At 40.7% G+C, this 17,823-nt stretch overlaps 1 protein-coding gene across 1 annotated transcript in view; it reads left to right on the top strand.

Moving 5' to 3' along the window:
* Window positions 1–368: 368 nt before the first annotated feature.
* Window positions 369–17,823, top strand: part of PAPSS2 (3'-phosphoadenosine 5'-phosphosulfate synthase 2) — an 84,193-nt gene continuing 66,738 nt past the window's right edge. The window contains exon 1 of the mRNA XM_043476100.1: window positions 369–545. Within this exon, the coding sequence (XP_043332035.1) occupies window positions 519–545 (27 nt within the window). The 5' untranslated portion in view covers window positions 369–518. The remainder of the gene's footprint in view (window positions 546–17,823) is intronic.

Raw genomic sequence — 17,823 nt, 5'->3', positions numbered from 1 at the left:
ACGGAGGGCCCTGCCGACCATCTTGACGGTTTCAAGCAGGTCCCAGAGGCAGGAAGCCTTCCCTAAGAGGCGCACGGGTGGGGTGAGAGGTGAGGGGACGCTCAGGCACCCGCCGGCAGTGGGAACTGGGAGAAGCGAACTTGACCTCCGGCTGCGCGCGGGGCGTGTCTGTCCGCGCCTTCGGCTGCAAGGTCCTGCCTCCAACCTCGGCGGGCCCAGCGGAGCCGCTCCCGGGAGTCGGGGGCCGGGCCCGGGACCCCGCCCAGGCGGCGGCAGGGTACCCTGGGCTGGGCGCTGTGGCCGAGCCGACGGGGCGGAGAGGAGCGCGGCGGGAGGAGGAGGAGGGGGCTGGTCAAGGGAAGTGCGACGTGTCTGTGGAGCCTTTTTATACCTCCTTCCCCGGAGTCCGGCAGCCGCCGCCGCCGCCGCCGCCGCCGCCACCCGAGCGTCCTAGCGCCTCCGCTCCAGGGGCTGGGCTCCGAGTTCCAGCGCGCCGGGCACCGCCGTAGCCAGCCAGCATGTCCGAGGTCAAGAAGCAGAAGACGGTAGGCTGCCAGTCGCCTGCCTTCCTCCACCGCTGTCGGCCCCGGACTCTCGGAGCCCATCCTCCCCGGGAGGGGGCGAGCAGCCGGGGCGCGGAGGCTGGGGCGCGGGGAGGAGGAAGGGGTGGAGGGAAGCAGGAGGGCGAGGCTCAGCCGGGATTCCCTGGGCAGCCCTCGCGGGGCGGTCCCTCCCCGTCCCGCGCCGCGGGGAACCTGCGCCCGGTGGGGTCGTCACGGCCGGGCTAGACCTCCAGAGCCGGAGGCGTGGGTCCCCATCCAGAGAAAGATCCAGAGGTGGGAAATTTCCTTTCTTCCCCCGAGAACTTTTTCTGGACACGTCTTTTCTTTTGAATGAACTCCGCACGGGTCCAAGCGGTGGGGGTGGGGCGTGGGGTACGGGGTGGCAGGGTCTGGGGCACCCCGGTCTTGCCAGGTCTGGTCGCTGGCGACACGTCAGGGACAGTCACTGGCGTTTTGTCCACGGAACGTCCTTGGAGTGGACTTAAGTGACAGACGTTCATAAAGGGAAAACTACGACTATCTGGACGAGGGAGGGAAATTGCCTTTCTACACTGGCAGGATCTAGCTCCTTGCTGGGATCGGATGTCACCCTAAGTTCAGGCATTGCGGGGGGGGGGGGGGTCGCGGGGGGCTCCTCAGCTTGGTGGAGTGAAATGAGCAAACTGTTTTGAGGAGGCTCAATTTTATCCACAATGAATCCAGGCCATCCCCATGGTAGGAAATAGAAGGTTGTTGAAAAGTTCCATTCCGACTTAGTGACAGGGGCTCCCGTAAATTCTGCATCCTTAAAAATGGCAGCGATGATCACAGACTCTTTTGGAGTTGGAAAGAGCCTTGTGGAGACAGCATTGGGGCCACACCAGGGCCGGTGTGCAAGCCAGCCAGTCTGATGGCTGAACACTCATCTTTTTTAACTACCAGACTGAAAGCCTCAGATGATTATGGAGGTCAGGGAAGGGGCTGACCTCTCTCAAACAGATTTGTGCTTGGCACATAGTAGGTGGTCAATAAGTGTTTTATTACTATTATGTAATACTTAACACTGAAATATCTTTGGGGTGTTTTTGTGGCAGGAGAGATGAAAAAACATAAATTGGGGAAGGGGAGTGGAGGGGGCACACGGGCTAGGAGTGTGGGGCTTGAGCAGCAAGGGGAAGGAGATGGGGGCTCTGGTTTCAGGGACCACACTGAGCCTTCAGGAAGGTCCAAGAGGAAGGAGGCCTCTATTTGAGAAGGGAGAATGGTCAGGATTCTGTTGCCCTTTATAGGATCGATTTTAAAGTGGGGAGACTCTTGGTATTATATCTGAAAACACTTAAGTGCAAATCATTTGTGTTTTATTCCTATTTAATTGTATTAATTTCTATAACATTCTAAATGGTGTCTTCTAAGCCACAAGCTGCTGAGGCACTTGGTAGCCTTTTATAGCAGTGAGGTTTCAGTTCTTACCTCCCGGCTAGCATCAAGAATTCCTTCCCAATGAGATTGCTTTCTCAAGCATTAGTAATGAAGGGGCAGGTGGTCTCTCCCTTTCTTACCTCCAGTCAGCAAGAGCCTGTGAAGTGAAAGGCTTGAAAACAGGGGCTTTACACACGAATCATGGCAAATGCACAGAGAGAGTGAGAAACTTGAGGACCAAAGGATTTGGTTTTTGTAGTTACGCATTTAGAACCCTCTGTGTTTTTTTTTTTGTTGTTTTTTTTTTGAGGTGTGTATGTGTTCTGCATAGGATTAAATTAACACCTGAAACAGCTAGCACGACTTGGGAACTTTTATATAGCTGACACAGTTATAATCCAGGGGACCAGTACAAGTCCCCCAAAGCGCCAGATAGATACTATTGGGTAAAGCGAGGCAGCTGTAAATGCATCTGAAATTTCTCAAGCTTTAAATGTTAACTCAAACTGTGTTTTGAAACTTTGCAGGCCAGAACAAAATCTGCCCACATGTGCGACCTCTGAACTAATCAATTATTTGAAAAATGAGTCTTGCTGATCTAGGAAGCTTTCCTGGAAGTGAGTCTGTGCTGATCTTTTTCAGAAACTCACAGAAATCATTACCTTATTTTCTGTATTGTCAACTGAGGATGTCAATTCACACCCCAGTGACTGCAGTTACTCTAAATATTTGTTGAGCCCCTACTGTGTGCCAGACAGTCTACTGGGGTGAACACATTGTTCCAGGATGTTTGGTTTTGGTTTTTTTTTTGCCTCACTCTCTGGATGAATATAGCCTTTCAGTTCAGACCACTCTAAGAAGAGTAAGTAGTTCTGGTTTAAATGTGAGAATGTTAGATGATTTTCTTAGAAGCTTGAAAAAAATAAAAAAGGAAAGTTCTGTTATGAGGGAAGGTAGTACATTCCTGCTGTGTTAGGCATCCTTACCATGGAAACCAAAGACAGCTAGGTGTCACAGCCCTCCCCGCTACCCTTGACTTCCCTCCAAACTTGGCCACCTCCGATCCCCTTGACACACACATGAATCCCAGGAGAAGGAAGGAGGCAGACAGCAGCCAGAAGATGGAAAGAGATGCAAAGGCCTGGTCCTTTCTTCTTGCATCATTTCCTGGATTAGCATTTTTCAAGGTCCACAATGTTATTATGTCCTGGAGACAACCAATCTGAAAATTCTGAGAAAGTCAACTGAGATATTAAAGTATTTCCCAAGGGGCCAAAGAAGCCAGTGTTTGGGAGGGAGTGAAGAGCTTTTGAAAAGTTAAACCTCCCCGTAAATGTAAGCCATTATTCACCTTTTATTATTTTAAAGATTCTGTACAAAATCACATTATTTTCCTGGAAGTGGCTACTTTTAAAACTATTTGAAGAAGCTGTGTAAGGCAAGATATGAATTTCCAATTGGAAGGAAGGAGAAACAAGTACTTCCCAGAGGCCAGGCCCTTTGCCTCATCCTTACAGCAGCCTTTACCCAGAAAATGGAGCCTCACCTCTAGGAGAGAAAAAATACCAGCAGCAGTTTAGGATTTAAATTTGAGTTTGTCCAGGGACTTCAACAGTGGTCCAGTGGTTAAGACTCCATGCTTCCATTGCAAGGGGCACATGTTCGATCCCTGGTTGGGGAACTAAATTCCAGGTTGTCCAACTTTGAAGCTCCTGCTCCTTTTAGTCCCTCTATTTCTCTGGCCCATAAATTTTCTCATCCATAATGACTTGCCCCTTACAGTTGTTGTGCGGAGTAAACAGCTCCTAAAACTGTCTTGCTCAGTCCTATACTCATATGCAGTCGCTACTGTTACTATTTTTTATTGCCCCATACTGTCTTGGTTTGCCCAGCAAGGAGAAGAAAGCACAGGTCAGACCACTCTAAAGGCTCAGTAAATGACAACCATCAGAATATCTAATGAAAGCAAACAATACAGAAGTAGAGAGGTGATGATTTGAATTCTAATTGTAAAATGCTGAATAGAAGATAAAGGTCGATAATTAGTGCAGACTTACCAGAGAAATGCAAATAATCAGCAAGATTTTGTCAACAACCTTGGCCAAGAAAGGCAATCTATATATATAAGTAAATACTAGACTAACTTCTCTCCACCCTTCCTGCACCTTCAGCTATTTCCAGATTTATCTTAAAATTAATGTTGTCCGATTCATACTGTTATTCCACGATCATCTCTTTGGACTTTTGCCGTTAAAGATAAATGTAGCTAATGATGAGTTTTATATCTCTGAGATAGTTATCTTTATCTTTTGGCCCTTTGTCTTCCTGTTAATGTGCCTGGTTATTCTGGTTTGCCTAGGGGATAGTTAGACTGAACTCAAACATGGAAACCTGAGGGAATGAGAGTCTGAGAAAGGAATCAGTGATGTCAATCTTGGCCTTAGATGATTACTGTTTATTTCAAAACCTGTCACTAAATAATAATGGGCACTGTCTTTGTGTTTGGAAGTCTTCAGAAAACACAGAAAGTGAAAGTAAATAAACATACATATAATACCATTTCAACCTTTCATCACTTGGATGCTTTGCTCATGACAAGTGAAATGGCATGTATCTCAGCAATCCTACATACAGCCTGGCACAGAGTAGGTGCTCAATAAATAGATTTTCCATATTAGGCTCTGGAATTGCTTAGCGGATGAATTTGGTTTTGGACATCTCTGTTTTCGTTAGATTTCTCCCAGCTCTCATATCTGTCTGCTCTCATACGCTGGCTCATTTTTGCCTGGAAATCCATCATTAATTACCACTGAAAACTTACCTGTAGGGATTCTTGAGGCTTAGAATGAATTACCTCCCCACCCCACCCCAGAGGAGTTACTTTTGTTTCTGCCAGATGCCTGGTGGCACTACTAGTCTGGCACCACTTTTGGGATTCTCCAGGAAAGAATATTGGAGTGGGTTTGCCCTGCTCTTCTCCAGGGGATCTTCCCAACTCTGGGGATCAAATCCGCCTCCCCTGTATCTCCTACAATGCAGGCAGATTCTTTACCCACTGAGCCACCTGGGAAGCCCCCTTTAACCTAAATGTACCACTTAAAGTTTCTTAGACCACCCAGGTGATGAGAATTTGAGTTGCACTTTTACACACAGGGACCAACTTGTGCAGGCAAGTTCTCATGGACCACCTACCCCCCACCCCACCCCTTATCAAGGGGTGTCAAGGCAGTGTCCCTGCAGTCTCTTGGAGTGGTAAGTGAGTTAATTCCAGTTCACTCTTATTTTTAAGGGGTGACTCTTAGGAACCTCAGCTTACTGTAGACAAAAACCTTTTTATTCTCCCCACTTGGGTATGTTCGGGGCTTTGTTGTCTCTTTCACCTCCCCTGTGAGGTTGTCAAAATCAGTGCAGATCTGCCTCTGTCAGGACAGAAGCCCCTTGTGCTTGCTTACATCTGAGGTTCTTGCTTTCCTGCAGATTTTGGCCAGGTAGTTCCTTACTATCTTGTTGGCTATTTGATGTTTCTAATTAGGTTATTTTATATTGTAACCTGAATTTTATTTTTTAATTTTTCTGAAGCCTTAATTGAATTTGTAACAATATTGCTTCTGTTTTATGTGTTGATTTTTTTGGCCACAAGGCATATGAGATCTTAGCTCTCTAACCAGGGATTGAACCTGCAGCCCCTGCATTGGAAGGGGAAGTTTTAACCACTGGACTATTAGGGAAGTCCCCATAACTTGCATTTTAAATTTATTTTTATGAAAAGATTGGATGGCTTAACCTAGACCAGCATTGGTGGAAACAAAAATCTCTGCCTTTTCTCAATTCCTGATTATCATTAACTTATGATGTGTATATCATACCTTTCCCTTATACCTATAGCACTTACAAAAAGAGTACTTTCAGAACAAGTAAACTTAAGACGGATTGCTAGTCAGAAATATTTAATTGAATCCCTTTTTCCCCTACAAAGTGCTAACGTCTGGGCTGGGGGAGAGGAGGGTGGTACTCACCTTATCTTAAAGTTTCTGCCTATATGGGCATCCTTAGAGCTATGCATTGTCCTGTCTCACCCTCAGCTGTTAGTCCAGGTCAAGTGCATTCCTGTCTGAAAGCCCCTTCAGTTCAACACCTCTCTTTGCTTCTCCCATGCCCTTGTGGGCACCCTGAGGTCACTACACTGCAACTCTTGGGGTAACTCGGTGAGGCTATCTGAGATATTTGACGCTGCCCCCTGACTTCCAGAAGGGTGAGAGCTATGCTCCTACTCTGGTGTGACCATGCTGGGACTTGGAGCAGCTCTAGGGGCTGCTGGAGTCTATCCCTGCTTCCTCTCCCTAGGGGGTCTCTCGAGGATCAGAAGCACAATCAGTGCCCCCTCCTTTCAGAGTCCCCAAAGCTGGTTGACTCCTGTTACCCCAAGCCCAGCACGAGGCCCAGAACATCACTCACTCCCCTTCTCAGACTCATACTGGCATCTGAGCTCCTTCTGCTTCCAATAAATATTAAATAGAGCTTTTCCAGAAAGGTTATTTAACATTAACATTGGATTCCTTATAAATGTGGTCTTCTTGTTCCTCTTTCCTGCCTTTTGATCATTAAATTTTTTTTTCAATTTAGAATAAATTGGCACACAAGATGGAAATATCTTTTTCTCTCTGCAAAAGAACCATTGTATTAAAACCTGACCTCTAATTTGCCTCTGATAACACATGGTGTGTAAACTGACTTTCATCAGTTGGCTGATGTGACTTCCTTTAAAATCTAATCGCAACTCTTTCTGCACTTTACTTTTACTCCTGAAGTGGATTTTGCTATTACTGGCATTGTGAAAACATGACTGCAGCATAAACGTGGCAAGCTCAATCTGTCTAGCACCAAATATTAAATTTTGGCAAAAAAAAAAAGTTATAAAACTGTTATAAAACTTCCCTAAAACAGTTACATTAAATATATCAAATGCTAATCATGAAAAGTGATCATTTCTATGATAGGTTAGTATTTGTTTTAAATATAGAGTTAACATCTTTGTATGTTTTGTTATAAAAATACAGATTTTTATCTACCAAGCATCTATGTCCAGTCTAATAGTACAATTACTTTTTCTTTTCTTTTTAATATGTGCCAAGTGTGGGCTTGAAAAATTATTTGCAGACTTCGTTTGGAGACTTATACCACCTACAGTGAAGATTTTATCCCCATTACTTCATTCATCTATACCTTCCCCAAACATTTATTTGTGGATAATTCATGCTTTCTCAACTTTTAGCAAAATAAGCAACTAAGATGTTGGTGATGATTTTTTTTTTTTTAGTATTGAACTATTTTCTTTTTTTTTTAAATTTTTTTTCATTTATTTTTATTAGTTGGAGGCTAATTACTTCACAACATTGCAGTGGGTTTTGTCATACATTGACAAGAATCAGCCATGGAGTTACATGTATTCACCATCCCGATCCCCCCTCCCACCTCCCTCTCCACCTGATTCCTCTGGGTCTTCCCAGTGATGATTTTTATTTTTATATCTTTCCTACTGTTAGAAACCTGAATTAACTCTTTGGTCCTTTACTATGATCCCATTTTGTTTTCCTTCAAGGACTCTGAAAACCTTTCTTTTTATTTCCTGTCTGATCCTCATTTATGAATTTGTTCACTTCATTTACTCAACAAATATTTTTTAAATGACCCAACCAGGACCCGTGCTTGCCATAATTTACCAGAGCTACCAAAACCTTATATTTGTTAATTATAGTTTTTTAGATCGTTCAAATACTGTCTTTAAATTACTCTAAACATAGCATTTACTTTTTTCTAATTGCAACACCCCACCCACAAACTTTATATTCTTTCAACCTTCTGCCCAGTCAGTATTACAGTGACCTTGAGCCAAAAGCAATAAAATTCTCAACTGATTTTTCATTCATTTTTAAAAATCTTTTTCTCCCCCAAGTTAAAATTTTAAATTATTTACTTTTTAATCAAGTTGTTCCTACTTTAAAAAATGTATTTTTTCCCCAAGACCCCTAGCATTTTCCTTCTGGGAGGAAAATGAAGAGCTCTTCTTCAAGCCATACAGGTTGATACACAGAGATTGGCTGAGGCACATGACTGTCTTCCTGGCCAGCTGGTGGTGATCCCACCACTGAGCTGGAACTCGGCTCACATAACTACAGGCCTAGCACTTTTCTCTTTTTTGCATGCCCTTCAAAAGAGGCCCTACCCATTTTCTGTAGCTCTGTCTTTTCTTTTACATACTGGGAAATATTTTCCATAAATTAAAAAAAAAAACCAACTTCCAAGTTGGTTATCAGTGAATCACAGTTACACTTTAATTTAGCTTTAGCATCTTGTTCTGATATCCTGAAGATAGAAAGTATGGACCAGAGAGCAGTGTTTGAAAAATGAAGGACTCCCCTGTTGGTCCAGTGGTTAAGATTCCATGCTTCCACTGCAGGGAACACAGGTTTGATCCCTAGACAGGAAACCTAGGATCCCACATGCTGTGAGGCATGGTCAAAATGAATGAATAAATAAATTTTTTAAAAAGAGAGAAAAAAATGTAAATGACCATTTTGGAATATGTGTGATGGTCCAGTCTCTCTTTAGAAAATTCAACTTATACCCTCCTACACTCCTCAACCTCACTCACTCTTTCTTAAGCCTTCTCAAACAGTTTAACCATTTTATAAAAAAAAGAGAAAAAAGATAATAATGATTGCATAGTGTGCAATACAGATAAATTTATATTAGGCAAAATTTGAGGCAAATTCAGTTGTACACTGAATCCTCAGTTCTTGTAGAATTTCCGGTTTTATCTCTAAATCCATTCATTTCCATTGTTTCCTAAGTTCATGAAGTACCATGAAGTTGGTTACACGTAACTGTGTGGTCCAGCCAACTAAAGCTACCTAAATTGGTGAGTTCCAATATTCTTTTCCTAAATAGTATGAATAAGTACAGCTGTTGGGCCGTGTCACTAATAAAACAATGGCTTAAGTAGTGACTAAAAAAATAAAAAATAAAAAAACTTGCATTCATCTATTGTGTTTAAATTCACCATGTGACTGAGAACTAATAAAACATAGGTATTAAAATTCTGTCTATGGGATTTGCATATTTACCAGGAGTTTTGATTTTTTTTAACATGTTTTGTTAGAAAATTCCTACTCTGTTGTGACTTGTTTATCATCTGCATTGAGCCCTTCTGATGTGGCAGGCACTGTTTCACAGCTTTGCCTGTGCATTAACTCATGTAATCCTCACGATCTCCTGAAGGAAGTTGGTGAGCAAATAGTCAGGAGGGAACTCATTTAACTGAAATAGGCTTTAGAGAGTTCCCCACAGGAGAAGCTAAAATCTTATTAGCTGCTCTGTAGTTAATAAGTTGTTTATTTCATAGAGGGAATGAGACAAACGCCAAATAGCAAACGAAGTAGGATTAGGTATACTACTGTTTCATTTGTAAAATATTTTGGCAGCTGCCTACTGCTAATATCTCAAGATAGTAATAATGAATTCTATTAAGAGACATTCCTCAGCACTTTTGTAAAAAGAGGAAATGGCACATATTCACAAACACGTGTTACCCTTGCCATCACACACATTTCTTTCCTTATGGTGACATAAAGCGAATAATTGGAAAGTAAATTTTCTTTGTGCTCAGACTCAACAAGTAGGGGTAATAGTTTTTATTGCCTAGTTTTACCACTGGGTCAGTATTCAACAAATGTGAATGGAATGATTTGTTTCCACTAAAGCTCCTAATACCTGAGCCAAGTTGTAACTGTGATTTGTCGATGATAAAAGGAAACCAGGCCACCCATGTGTTTTTCACAAAACAAAAATTTGACCTAGCTGGAAGTCAAGGCTTAAGGATGTTGGCAAACCAGATAATGCTTCTATTTTCACTGGGGACCAGTGAGGAGTGCCTGGAAATTGTGAGATCGTGAATGACAGTTTCCAAGATGTTTGGAAGAAATGTTTTGGGGAGTTTGTCTCATTCTGTCATCATAGGTTGGAAAAGTTTAAGATTTCAGCAATCCTGGGCCATAGCCTCAGTGACCGCTTCTAGGAGGGCCTGGGTTCTGATTGTCAGAGACCATTATGTTAAGAGACCAGAGCCCACACTCATAGGGGAGAGAACTGCACTGGGTGCACGTGGCTGTAGGGCTGAAATGGAAGTCCTTAACAGAGAGAGGTTACCTCATTTAAAGGAGAAGGAAATGGCAACCCACTCCAGTATTCTTGCCTGGAGAATTCTATTGACAGAGGAGCCTAGTGGGCTATGGTCCTTTAGATCGCAAAAGAGTCAGACATGACTTCACAACTCAAGGACTTCATTTAAAGGGGACTCCCAGGTGGTCCAGTCCTGCCAAGCAGGAGACTCGGGTTTGATCCCTGGCTTAGGAACATCCCCTAGAGAAGGAAATGGTAACCCATTCCAGTATTCCTGCCTGGGAAATCCCATGGATAGAGGAGCCCAATGGGCTTACAGTCCATGGGGTCTCAAAAAAGATGGAGACAACTTAGTGAGTAAACAACCTTATTTACATAACAGGAGTAGTCATGACAACATAGAAATTAAACCACAAAACCCATTGTTTCACAGCGTGAGACACCTTGGGTACAAAATTCTGTCTAAAGGATGTGTTATCTCTGCTTAGCTATTCAGTGGATGGAAAAATCTGGTCATAATAAACACCTGATTTCTTTTATTTTCTTCTCAGTGTTGAGGCTTTGATTTAATAAGTCCTTTACACTCCACACTATGATATGTATTCCTTTTTTTTTTCCACTCAAATCTCCATTTTATTGACAACAACATGAACATGCTAAAAAGATAAAACTTCAGAGATTTCCCTTTATACAAGTATTTTACTTAGCTCTCAAATACACCAAACATTTTAAAGTCTCTTTGAAGAAAGAATAGCGAATATGTCTTATCTCCCCCTTTCTTTGCAGTTTTGAAATTCTTTTATTCAAAGATAAAGTTTTTAAAGTATCTTATGTTGGAATATAGCCAATTAACAATATCGTGGTAGTCTCAGGTGGACAGCAGAGACTCAGCCATACATATACAGGTATCCATTCTCCCCCAAACTTCCCTCCCATCCAGGCTGCCACAAAACCCTGAGTGGAGTTGGTTATCCATTTTAAATATAGCAGTGTATACATGTCCATCCCCAATTCCCTAACTATCCCTTCCTCCCACCCTTTCCCCCAGCAATCATAAATCCGTTCTCTAAGTCTGTGAGTCTGTTTTGTAGAGAAGTTTGTTTGTAGCGTTTCTTTTTAGATTCTATATATAGGGGATGTCATACAATATTTCTCCTTCTCTGCCTGACTTACTTCACTCAACATGACAGTCTCTAGGCCCATCCATGTTTCTGCAAATGGCATTATTTCACCCTTTTTAATAGCTGAATAATATTCCACTGTATATGTGTACCACATCTTCTTTATCCATTCCTCTGTCAATGGACATTTAGGTTGCTTCCATGTCTTGGCTATTGTAAACAGTGCTGCAATGAACATTGGACCGCACGTATCCTTTCAGATCATATTTTTCTCTGGGTATATGCCCAGGAGTGGGATTGCAGGGTCATATGGCAGCTAGATCCCTTGAGGTTGAGGAAGGAAACTTGTTGGTCCAGCTAGGTTTCTAAATAGGAGGAGGGAACAAGCATTTATTCAGGAACTTTCGGTGCAGTCCCTCATGTCCTCCTCAGAGTAACCTATGGAGTAGTTGATGTTCTTATACACATTTTATAGTTGAGAGCAGTAAAGCTTACTGATATGAAATTACTTGCCTTAGGATGTACCAGTGCAAGAGGCAGGGCTGACACCCTCCTAATTCTAATGCCCTGTTTTCAATCACTCTTTTCTCTTTCATCTGTTAATGTAACAGATGTCATGTACGCTACAACTGTCAAAATGAAGATTATTCTGATGACTGAAACATACGTGTAAACTGTCTTTGTGAATGCAGATGAACTCAGTGAAGAAACCGAGAAGATGAGGTGCTTGCTTTGAAAGTGATTTTCCTCAGGGGCTTTTGGAATGTTGTGTGTAAGCTTTAGAAGATGTGGATTTGAGCAAATGCTGTTAAAAGGCAATAAATGTTAGTCTGGAGGAGGCTCTGCAGCCATTTTTAGAATGGTAGTGTTTGGAACTGGACCCAGCATTTCACCTCAATAATACAAAGCTTCAGTGTTCTAGTGGGTGAATGCATGCACTCAGGAATAAGTGTCCTTAGAAATAATCACAGTAACTTACATGTAACTCTAGACCTGGCCTTGTTCATTATGTGGGAGCTGCACAGTTGAACATTCATGAGTTACAAGTTCCCAAAGCCCCACAAGCTACAGGCTTGTTCTCTGGATGTACTAGAGGTTTCACTGACATTTCCCCAGCTCAGCACAGAATTTTAATCTTTCATAGTTCAAGGAGCCTGTGTCAATATACACAGCCTCATTACCAGAACCAATTGCAAAAGAATATGAAGAAAATACACTGAGGTAATGAACCGTAGCCTTCAGCGGAACACTTACAGGGCTGGTGTTTAGAAGGGCAGCTAAGACCTGTGCTGAACACTATACTTGTGTGGTTCAGAGCGTCTTCTGAAAGTAGTTAAACATTTCTCGGGGGCTCCATTTGATATGTGTTGTGTTTCCCTGAGGGTAATTGCCACCTCCCAGAATTACAGCTAGGTTCCTCTGGGTATTCATGATACCTTTCTTTCATCATGCTCATCAAGGCTTTTTCATAAATTCTTCTTAATTATCCTAGCAACTCTCTGGAATAGGTGGGTATACGTATTATATATCTTTACTAAAATAAAGCAATGTTAAAAATTCCCTAAAGGCCTTCTTGTGAGCCCATATAATAATAGAGATAACCCAAGTTTGCCAACTTTAGTTGGCCTAGTACTTCATTTTGTCTCAGAACAGACAGAAGCTCAGAGCCACCTGAATGATATTTGGAATGAAGTCTTTCTTATTGGGACCAAGATAATTGTGTGCTGTGAAACATGATATGGCCTCATTTTCATTTTGAGAGCTAGTGCTGTAAACACTATAATAGAAGAATTAAGTGATTCAGCTAATTATACCCATTTTTTTTTTATATTTGCCTACAAAACTAGCGTGTGATCCCTGAAATAGAGAAGGTTATACATTAAAATTTTTCTACCTTTGTTTTGGTGGTGTATATGTTTATTTTAATGAGACTGGAAACTAAACCATCTCTTTGCTGCTAATTCATGCTGGATTACCATCTTATTTCCATGAGACATAAAAAATTTGAAGTATGTTTACATGATAGCACCCTGCTTGGATCTGTGTATAGTTGCTATAAAGTACAGAAAAAGTTACTACCTTAAAAAAGCTGATATAGACAGGGGCTTGAGGAAAGTGAAGGATACAAGAGTCAAGGAGATATCTAACTTGATCCTGTAGACCAGGAGTTAAGAAATTCAGTCCTGTGACCAAATCCAGCCCACACAATTTTGGTATGACCTGTAAGCTAAGAATGGTTTTTAAAAAGTTCTGGGGAACTCATTGTTATATCTCCTTTAATGATATCATTGAAAATATTGTTCATTAATTACAACACATGATGTACTCTTTATAAAGATCTGTGGAAGAAATTTCTATGCAGCTTTAGTATCAATAGCAGAAAGGTTGTATTTTTTCTGAGGATTTTTTTTTTTTTTTTGGTATAGTCCTTTGGGAACTGTACATTCCATGACTGTCCAGGTCAGTCCACTTCAAGATGCCTGCCAGAAAGCTCGGAAGTGGGTTTGTGGCTCATTTTCTATTTTTGTACCAGTTTCATACTTGGTATCACTCACTTTATGCCCCTATGTTGTTTTCTCTTTTCTTTTTCACATCCACTCAGAAGTGAGGTTTTGGACCTAGTAAGTCATAAACATATATTAAACATGACACATATATTAAGAACATTAAAACATATATTAAAGGGACTTACCTAGCAGTCCAGTGGGTAAGACTTCACCTTCCGATACAGTGGGTTTGGGTTCGATCTCTGGTCAGGGAGCTAAGATCATATATGCCTCGTGGACAAAAAATCCAAAACATAAAGCAGAAGCAATATTGTCACAAATTCAATAAAAACTGTAAAAAAAAATCTTTTAAAAAATATAATTAAAAATAAGATGTATTGAAACTTTAGCTCCAGAAACTCACAGAGCATTCCTTATGGTCTCAACCCAGAGAACCCTTCACCTTTTCCCTACTGTTCTATGACTTTCCAGGGTTCTGTGTCTGTAGAACCTTATGGAAACCAATCCTGAAAATGCTTATTAAGTGCTTTGTGGTCTAATAATCTGTCCTTGCTGCAGGCTTATCGGCAAACCCCCTGAAGTTGCATAAAGACATAGATCAAAAAAAAAAAAAAGACATAGATCAGATGTTCTTCATCTAGAGTCCAGAGGACTTAGGAGGGTTGTGAACTTGGATGGAGATGTTATTTTTATAACCTATAATAGAAATTTATCACTTCCTTCAATGATGATCACAGACAACAAATCATCACATTATTAATAGTGCTTGTGATTATGTCAGCAATAGAAGGCACAGATATTTTCAGATGCCATAGGTTGCTGCTTATGTTGCTGATGTCATGAAAATTTCTGTGTTCTTTATTTCTCTGAAAATAAGATAATTATTATAGCTGCCCATCTAAACATGAGGATCTTTATATTTAATATCCTGATAAAGAAGTGTATTTATTACCATGCTGTAATTTTTTTAAAAAATTGATAACTGTAATTCATTTTTTCCTTTGCAATCCTTTGTGTTTTATTTTATGCATTTAAAAACATTTTTCTGAGAAGGGTCAATAGACCACCAAAAGAATTCTTCTAAAAGGATAAGAAAGTTCTGTACATGGGTACACCCACGTAGGCCCACACACACAGTTTTTACAAGCAGTTCCAGAGGGTTCACAGAAGTCCAGACAAGGTTCATATCTAATAAGCAGTTTAGAAACTCAGGCCCTGTTAGCTAAAATCCGTGATAGAAGATCCACATGAAGGAGGGGATTTATTTTGTTTTTTGTTTTTTTGAGGCCCAGTTCAAATGAATCACTTCTAGGAATCAACCTACAGTGCTTAGTCATAATCTTAGACATAGTATTGATTCTGGCTGTCATCATTTAGAATTATTTCTTTCATCCATTAAGCAAGGAATGTACAAATCTTCATAAAAATAATCTCTTGGCTTTTGCCATATCAACTCTTGACATTTTTCAGTAATGAATTACATATCTGCTACTTTGGGGACTTCCCTGGTGGTCTAGTGGCTAAGAATTTGCCTTCCAATGCGGAGGATTGAAGTTTGATCCCTGGTTGGGAAATTAAGATCCCACATGCAAAGGGGCAACTAAGCCTGCATGCCACACGAAAAGATCCCACATGTCACAACTAAGACCTGATGCAGCCAAACAAATAAATAAGTATTAAAAAAAATCTACCACTTCGCACTCTTTGATTTTTAGTTTGTATTCGAGAGAGCTGTGAGTCTTTGAATGGTCAGAGGTGGATATGTACATATTTCATAAATTTGGAATTGGATAAAAAGTACAAATGCCCCCAAATGTTAAGTACATCATACTTTTCCTATTGTTCTGTTCTGAATGTTTTTGTTGATAGTGTCTGTACTAATCAAGCATATTTTTTTGTTCACGAAGCCACAGTTCATTTGAAAGTATCATTCTCTGCTAATATTTGTGTGTTGGACATCCCTGGTTAGGAGTTGCTTTACACTTGCATGACTTTTATGTTTTCTTCTGTTCCTTTTATTGTACTGGAATTCTGAATTCTCTCCTTATTTTATTGAAATCTGAGTGGGACCTTAGAGATTATCTAGTCTGGAGTTTCTCAACGCTGCTAAACTTTACAAAATACTGATGCCTGGACACCACTCCCAGAGAACTGGATTGAATTGGTCTGTGTGGGGTTCTTTAAAATTTGGGTAAGAGGTTCTTTGGTCTGGCATGGCTAGAGAACCGTCACCTAGCTTACTTCCTGCCCCGTACAAATGTGGAGCATGGCAACATGCCCGAGGTCCTCCAGCTAGCTAGTAACAGATGGGTTTTCTCTACTTCAGAATGCTCTTTGCTCTTTAAAGATTCCCCCCTCCCCCCCAAAAAATTCTAGGCCATTTACCAGCTAACTCAGACTTTTGTGATGGCCACATTCCTCATGGAATATATAAAATTAAATAGTACAGCTGCAATGTTTAAAAACTTGCCATCCTTGTCCTATTTTAACATTTCCTAATTAACAGACAGCTTTCTGGAAAAACCTGGAGATCATTCTTTCTTAGTCAGTTGTTCCTGGCTGTGGTAACAATTTATCCCTGGACATTTGTCCCATTCCTGAATCACAATTAAGAGAGTGGCTTATTTTTGTAAGTAGCTTATAATTCTTAATAATATAAGTCTCCAGACCTTACTGTTGAACCTAATGTGTCCCAATGGGAATAAATATAAAAAGAGTCCCTTGTCACATTTGATGGCTTTGAATATTAAAGATCCATGTTGAAAGAACTCTCCAAAAATAAGCCTGCCTTTCCATGTGATTTGTCAGCATAAATCCAACATTTCTGGGATATACATATAAGTACCTCATCATTAGAAATGCTGTTCATTTATATATTTCATGCCTATCATCTGAACTTACTAAAATGAATCAAATTAATTTATAACCATTCTGACTTTTTCACCCACACTAATAAACTTCTTGCCTTGTTTTAGCTGATCAAGGATTTTGATCAACTTTATATATCTCATTGAACTTAAAAATTAATAATGCTTTGCCTTATATAACACATCTTCATAGAGATTATTCTTTCTTAATGCAGTAAATGAGAAGAAAAAACAGATTTAATATAGATAATAGGCTTAAAAAGATTATATGACTCAAGCTAGTGCAATTCTTTATTTTCTAATTTATTTTTTATTGCAGTATAGTTGATTGACAATGTTGTGTTAGTTTCAAGTGTGCAACAAACTGAATCAGTTTTATGTATATATATATAGATATATAGTGAGAGAGAGAGAGCGCCACCAGGGAAGCCTATATGTATATATATATATATATTTTTTTTTTCTTTTTTAGGTTCTTTTCCCATATAGATTATTACAAAATATTGAGTATAGTTCCCCTGTGCTATACAGTAGGTTCTTGTTGGTTATCTATTTTATATATGGCAGTGTGTATATTCTAATACTATCATTCAGTCATGTTCGGCTCTTTGAGACCCCATGGACTGTAGCCCACCAGGATTCTCTGCCCATGGAATTGTCCAGGAAAGATTACTGGAGTGAGTTGCCATTTCCTCCTCCAGGGGATCTTCCTGACCCAGGGATTGAACCCACATCTCCTGTGTCTCCTGCATTGCACGTGGATTCTTTACCTGCTGAGCTATAGAGGAAATGTATATTTTAATCCCAAATTCTTAATTTATCCCTTCCCCTGCTAATGACAATTCTTAAATCAATGGCAGGTTTTCTGGTTTACAGTTGGTTTCTTTAGGACAAGAGCTTCCATTTACCTTCTTTTTCCTTCCATCTCATTTTGAAGTGAGTTTGGTTATAACTATTTTGAAAAAAACCCTGATACTGGGAAAGATTGAGGGCAGGAGGAGAAGAGGGTGACAGAGGATTAGATGGTTGGATGGCATTACCAACTGACTTTGAGCAAACTCCAGGAGATGGTAAGGGACAGGGCAGCCTGGCGTGCTGCAGTCCATGGGGGTGCAAAGAGTTGGACACAACTTAGTGACTGAACAACAATTTTGAAAACAATGTGTCCATATATTTTAAGCATAACAAA

This window comes from Cervus canadensis, chromosome 8 (assembly GCF_019320065.1).
Source record: "Cervus canadensis isolate Bull #8, Minnesota chromosome 8, ASM1932006v1, whole genome shotgun sequence".
In the NCBI taxonomy this organism is placed as follows: Eukaryota; Metazoa; Chordata; class Mammalia; order Artiodactyla; family Cervidae; genus Cervus; species Cervus canadensis.
This window is presented reverse-complemented; position numbering and strand designations above follow the sequence as displayed.